At 49.5% G+C, this 7,049-nt stretch overlaps 1 protein-coding gene across 1 annotated transcript in view; it reads left to right on the top strand.

The window, feature by feature from the left end:
- Positions 1–4,070: 4,070 nt before the first annotated feature.
- The window catches only part of CDKL1 (cyclin dependent kinase like 1), a 24,188-nt gene continuing 21,209 nt past the window's right edge, over positions 4,071–7,049 (top strand). Inside the window, exon 1 of the mRNA XM_025203483.1 lies at positions 4,071–4,133. Coding sequence (XP_025059268.1) covers positions 4,086–4,133 — 48 coding nt within the window. The 5' untranslated portion in view covers positions 4,071–4,085. The remainder of the gene's footprint in view (positions 4,134–7,049) is intronic.

The following is a 7,049-nucleotide window of genomic DNA, read 5'->3' as shown; positions in this document are numbered from 1 at the left end:
GAGATAGGCTCCTGCCCCCCCTCCCCCGTACTTGCAGCCCCCTATGTAGCCTCACAGCCCTTTTCTCCACCCCCCCGAGACGTGCATGAGCCCTAGACAGACTCGTGGCACCCGAGAGTCATCTCCCCCTAGACAGACTGGCAGCCCTTCCTAATTAGACTTGTCCCCCGCCTCTCCCGTGCCGCGCCTCGGAAACACCAACTCTTTTTTTTGGTTGTTTTTTGCCTACTGAAAAAGACTTCTGTTGCGAAGAGCTCAGATCGAGCCCCGCTGCGAATCCCTCCTTGAAACGTCCGGGTTTGTCTTGTGAAGGGTGTTTGCCGGCACCCTTGAAAGGATCTCCAAGCGCCTCTAGGATGTCAGGGGCCCTGGTTGAGAATCGCTGCCGTGGGGTTGTCGGTGATCCGGCCGGGGGAGGCAAGATCCAGCTCTTGGCTTCCCGACCGCTCTGCGTCCCACCAGCTGCGCCTGGTCATCCCGATCCCCTGTCCCCGCTCTTGGGCGTCTGTGAGGAGCCAGGAGTCTCCGGAGCTGCTAATTGTCATTCTGAAATCACAAGAGGGTTGAAGTGCTGCGTGCAGGGAGAAGAGCGCAGCTAAACTTTGGTTGAACAGGCGGGGGATCGAGGCAGAAAAAGGCAGGCAACCGCTGCAGTGTTTGCTGGCATCGGTCACGAGAGTAAATGGTTCAGGGCAGTGATTCTCAAACAGGGTGCCGTGAAAGCCTTTTCCAGGGGCCATCGGGAGCTGCTCAATAGTAGCAGTGTTTGGTGTGCAAACATCTACACGTGATTCACAAGATAAACCCAAGGATTTCGCATAGGAGGCCGTAGTGTCAAAACCAGCCTGCCCTGCTGTGGCCTTTTGGAGCTTTTTGCACCCGCAGAATTGCTCCAGTATTTTTCTGTAGTCAAACGAGTGAAAGCCAAGAGCTGGGGGCTGTTGGTTGTAGCCATGTTGGTCTAAGGACCCCGGCAGACAGGGTTATTTGGGTAAATGTAATATCTTTCATTAGACCAACTGGATAGTTGCAAAAATTGTTCTTTGCAAGCTTTTGGGGACTTGCACCGTTTCTCAGGCATAGGGAGAGGTTACCAGCTATGTTTTATCACCTGTCGGCCTTCTCCTCTTTTGTCCCGCCCCCCCGACCTACCTGTCTCACACCCATTCACTCCTGTCCCCTCTGATCTTCCCTGCCACACTTTGTATTTTCACAGACCTGCATTTTGCACATTGGTGTAAGCTTCTGTTGGATCCTAGAGACACTTTCTGTGCCTGAAGAAGGGTGCCTGTGCCCGAAAGCTTGCAAAGAACATTTTTTTCAACTATTCAGTTGGTCTAATAAAAGATATTGCATAAAGCCAAGAGCTGGTGTACTTCTGAGAGGAGCCTTGAGTCTAACGAGGGGTGGTTTGAGTCTACAGAGGTTGAGAACCATCGGTTTAGGGTTTTATGTGTGTGTTTGTGTTTTGTTTCCTTCTGAGCCGTCTTGGGTACATCAGTTGAGGTATCCAACACTCCTTCCCTGTGAAAGAGCAGTGGTATTTAGGCTGAGGATGAAGAGTAACCACAACACTAACGTTTCTGGCTTCAGTGAGTTCCTCCGAGAGCAGGATCCGTTCCATGGCCGAGCCGTTCGTTCCAAAGAAAGCAGCACAAAGAGAGCGGTATAGCATGCTGATGTGAAATCCTTCCTACCTATTGCGCGCAGCGTGGAAACACGACCTTGGTGATGTCAGCGGAGGGCTGAGGAGCTAAGATTTGTAACCTAGGTCACCTGAAATTTCCACAAGCCTGAAGAAGGGTTATGCTGGATCCGGTGTGAAGAAAAGCCCTCCCTTCAATTGTGAATTGAAATACCGTATTTATGTGCATACCAACCGCCTCCAGAGAAGGCATGCGCCTTGTTTTGCGGGAGACCAAATGAATTAAAAAAAAAAAAAAAATCCTTTTAGCCAAACTGTTCAGAAGCACTTTCCTCATTTAAGATGCACATCCTCATGTTTGGTTGCTAATTTTCAGAGTAAGAAGCAACTGCGGTATGTGAATAAATACAGTAGCTCAAACGATCACCGTTTTGCTTCCTTTGGACTAGATCTGTTATGTGAAGGTCATGCTTTTCTGCACTGACCTTCCAAGAGCATCAGGGAAATTGCAACTCAGTTTTCAAGCCTAGATATGATCCCATCGGGGTTCTGCTTTAGTCTCGTTCTGCCCACCAGTCCTCAGGCTAAGTTGGCTTTTTGGCTGCAAATGGCCCCACTGATACAGCAAAGTGTACTTGGCCCTTGCTGTGTACGTGAGGTCTTGACAGAAGCACCAGAGCTGCATGGGCTGCCCTGCAGCGCCACCGTCTCGTCCCCACCTGTCATTATCTAGGTCATTTCTTCCCAGAGCAGCAAAATGTCTATGCTGCATCAGGCATAAGCTCTCCCCTAGCAGTTAGGCGAGTATTGCTCTGCCAGACCATCACATTTGCACATGGGAGTGACACCCATGTTGGGGCATGACCTGCATGTGAAAATGCTTGTGGATGGGGCACTAATGTTGGAGACACCTGAGTGCTCCAATTCAGGCATCTTGTCATGGATGCTGGGGTCCTTCTCTCATTGAGGTGCACGTTTGCTGCTCCCTGGGTCTTGAGGGGGTGTGTGTGTGTGTGTGAGAGACAGAGAGAGATGAACATATAAAAATTAAGGAAGCTTATTTCCTCTGTTTATTTTCATGATAACTTCTAGGCCCTGTTTTTTATGCCTTTTTAATGGCAGTGCCTTATTATATAAGAAAATATAGTATTACATCAGTAAATGTCAATATAGTACTACATAGTACATTATTATATAAAAAATAACATTATAATGAAACTCCCAGGCAAAAACCTTTTTATTCAGACAGTTGTGGTTTGAAAATAGGCATTAAGGAATATTATCCTTCTTATACGTTCTGAAAGCCCGGGTGATACAGCCACTTGAACCCTGATGGAAACATTCAGAGATGAGTCTTTTTTTTTTTTTTTTTAATATTAATTTTACTATAAGATCAGGGTTTGGAGGTTTCTTTTCCAGTATTAGCATTTGCTCCAGTCTCTGATTTCTACTTGGCGTTTTTCCCGGGCTTCACTTTCTACTTGGCATTTATGTAGCAGCAAGAGCCCATTATCTGCTATCAGTGTTCTTTCCATTGAGTTAGCTCAGCCGGCTGGTTGGGAACCAAATAACATTCAGACTGACGCAAGCGTGCATGTGTTTTTAAAATGCCCCTAATGCTCTTTTTTTGTTGTTGTTATAAACCATGTTCTGTGCTTGAATTTCATGAAGCATTTGAAAGACTGATGTGGGAGAAGCCAAAATCAAAGCCCGGTTAAGGCCTCTTCCCACTTTTGTTGAAGTCAGAAGCAAAATATGCATCGTTTTTGGGGGTTTGTTTGTTTTTTTTCCAGTTGAAACCAGACCAAAAATCCCTATTCAGAGCTGGGAAGCGATTCCACAGCCATCTTAGTGTTTAAAAAAGAAAAGGAACTGTTGATACAGGATCACTTCTAGGACAGAAGTAATGGGGGTTGCTGTCCAGCCCAGCCAAGAGCAAACCAGGGCTCCATAACTCTGCCTGTTTAGACACCTAATTCCCTATAACGAACTGAGGCTTAAGATGCATTAAGATTGATGCAAACATTCAAGGCTCGATAAGAAGTAGAATAATTGTCTGAAGCCTGGATTATTGATGGGCCTTTCCCTGCCCATAACTACAATGAATCCAGCATGTTGCAAATCCTCATCAGAAGCTCTGTTGTGAAGGGTGTTGATTTTAACAAGTGTAGACCTGTCCCACTCTCTTCCCAATTATTTCTCTGCAAATAGTAACCGTTTTTCTATTTGTTTCTTAAGATATTTCTTGGCGTCGGCCCCAAGGTGTTTGTCCAAGATCCAGTGAGATTGTGTTTCATCAGTAAAAAAAGATGCAAGGCCTGATAAATAGCAGTTCTGCCGAGTAAATACTTTGGGGACAAAGGCAGGTGCAGCTAACAAGCTACTGGAGCCTGGATGAGAGAGATCGCCAGCATGGGCAGAGAGATTGGTGTGTGCCGTCATGTCTGAGAGGCACATTTTGTCTGGCTTTGACACAGGCAGAACTGGAGTAAGTCTTTGTGTAAAGTGTGTCAGGAGCAATGGGGACATGACACCTGCTGCTTGCAGAAGGATGCTCTGTTTAAAATTCATTCTGATGTAGCACAGCACTTGGACTTAGTCACTTAATGGCATAGGCCAGGGGTGGCCAACCTGCATGCCACAAGTGGCACAAGCAGCCTCTGTGTGTGGCATGTGGCACATAGGGCAAGGAGCAGAAGGCAGAGCAGCAGATCAGACAGGGAACACAGGGCAGGGTGGTGAGAGCAGAGTGGCAGACTGGGCAGAAGAAGGAGGGGACTGGAGTAGCACTTGGGTAGGGCCCGGGGCTTAACTTGTGGCACACCTGCTATAAACATTGGCCCACTGGTCGAGGCAGTATTTCAAATTGGGGGGGGGTGTATGCGTGCGCGTGTGCGTAAGAGAGAGAAATAAAAACCCACCTCAGTAGGGTGTCTTTTGTCTGGAGACCTTACACAAAGGGACACCTTACACATACAGTCAGCCTCTGGACAGAGAGCACTGCCGTATGTAGCAGACTGGAAACAAGTACAAAGCAGAGATGTATTCCTAGGGTGACCGTACTTCCCAAGTCTTAAAACAGGACAACCTGAAAAGTTTTGTGAGGTTGGGAGAGATCTAACTAGTTTCAAAAGATCCTCTAGCATTTGCTCTTCCCCTCCCTGCTCCCTGGTGCACTCGGCTGTCCCCAAACTCCAGTGTCAGCTGAGCGTGCCCGAGAGCAGAGGGTAGTGGGTAGCAGAGCACTGTGGGATGCTGGAGGATTGGCACCCTCCCATTGCACCCCATAGCTGGAGGGCACTGCCATTGCATTCAGCCGTGGCATTTGTCCCTGGAGATGGAACAAAAGCATTCATTTAAACAAACTGACCAGGGGGCCAGAATACCTGTTTTAAGCTGGGACTGTCCCAGCAAAAATGGGTGTGCCGGTCACCCTTTGGCCTGAAGCCCCAGGAGAGACTGGTACCCCACAGTGCAAAGTCTTTTAAAAATAGTCAGAGACAGTCTCTGCCCCAAGGAGTTCACAGACTAAATCTGTGATTCTTGACTGGGTGCTGCAGTACCCTGGGGTGCCGTGAGATCCTTCAAAGGGCGCTGTGAGCAGATAAGCAGGTGTGAGGAGGTAAGCACAGGCTCAGGCTCACCCCTGCCTGGCCATTCCCCCAGCCCCTTTGCAAGCATGGAAGCACTGTAATAAATAAATTGGCTTTTGAAAAGGAGTGCCCCTCAATTCACAAGAGCTAGGAGGAGAGCCTGGAGTCTAACAAGGAGGGGAAGCAGTGCTGTAAAGGGGTGAGAAGCTGTGACTCCCCGGAGGTCACGCAGCGGGGGAGCTGTCACACGTTCTGTAGGGCAGACTCGCCCAGCACCGCTGACATTGCAGTCGTGTGTGCAGAGCTGGGGGAGGGACAGTGGCCCTCACGTAGAGCAGGACTGCCCAACTTTCAGGTGGCTGGGGGTCACCCGCACCCCCCCAACTGCCTACTGCCACTGTGCCCCACGCTGTGCTATGTGGGCCCCTCCGATCATGTTACACCCCACCACCTTCCACTTCACGTGGTCAATTTTTGCTGTACTGCATTGGTGTCCTTGGTCCATCCTGCTCCCCTTCCAGAGGCAGGGACAGGCAGTGGAAGCAGGAGGAGGGACGGGGGAGCCAGGACACTCCAGGAGCAGGAGAGTGGTGGAGGATGTCCTGAGACCACGCATGGCCTGTGGGCTACCAGTTAGCTAGCCCTGCCGTAGGGTGTTGAGAGCTTGGCTCTGAGAAGAGGGTAGGGTGCTAGGAGGGTGGAGGAGACCGCTTCCAGCTGACTCCACTTGTTGCCAGTGGAGCAGTGCAGCTTGCGGAGAGAAGCTGGTAGGAAGTGGCCTGCTCCTATGCCAAAGAACCTGCAAGAGGCAAGTCCTGAGGCAAGGGTAGTAGTTTGCTCCTTACTTATTCCCCTGCAACACACGACTGCAAGGGGCACGAGAGTGCCAAGTCCTGGTGCCAGGCCGAGGCCAGTTGAAGGAAACCCCAGCAGAAGCAAATTGCAGGTTTTTTGCAAATTGCAGCTGAGCCTGGGGCCCGGAGGTGTAAAGCATGGCAGCACAGACCTGGGAGGTGGTACTAGCCAGGGCAGGGAGGCTTCACGCTAAGGGAGCAATGCGGGGCAAGTCCCAAATGCTCGGTTTGGCTAGTGACAGCCCTGCCGGCCACCAACTGGATCTGTGGAAATGCAGCCAGCGTGCTGGCTGCTTCTTCAGATATTGCTCATTCAGATGGAGGAAAATATAAACCAGCAGCCCAGAAACATGGGGCTTGAAGAGACCTCACAACAGCCTCTGGACCCACAGTTCCCAAGTGAGGGGTCTGTCACAGTCATCTGAATGCAGGATTTTTTGGGGTGGAGGGTCACTGTGTCATGCATAGATACCTTCGCAGATTGGATTTACTGCTGCAGTGTTTTGCCTCAGTGTGCAGCTAATGCTAAATTACACTCGGTTTTATCGTTTTTATCTTTGTATGGACTATGGTTTGGGTATGGACATGTTTTTGTGTGCTTATGCTACAATTTGAGATGGGTAGTGAGGTGCCTGCTAAATCCAGTGCGAGGAGTGTCCCAGGCCAGGTTCACACAGCAGAAAGAAACTCAAGTCTCCAGACCATGCCACTGGAGTTGGTGCATGCAGCATTCACTCCTTGAAGAGAGCACAAGCATACCTGAGAAGATGTGGTTAGCAGTTTATTCATCTGGAAGGAAATCCTCTGCAACGATCCAAGCAAGTCTGCCTCCCCCCATAATAGATATGCTCCCTGAGGATTGAAGAGAAAAATAATGTCTGCAAATGATGCCTTTTGAGGAGGCTTTCTTGTCTAGAAATCCTGGGCCTTTGGGAGATCATTTAGTCCCTAGGCTTG

Source organism: Alligator sinensis, unplaced genomic scaffold (genome assembly GCF_000455745.1).
Source record: "Alligator sinensis unplaced genomic scaffold, ASM45574v1 scaffold50_1, whole genome shotgun sequence".
NCBI classification, from domain to species: domain Eukaryota; kingdom Metazoa; phylum Chordata; order Crocodylia; family Alligatoridae; genus Alligator; species Alligator sinensis.
This window is presented reverse-complemented; position numbering and strand designations above follow the sequence as displayed.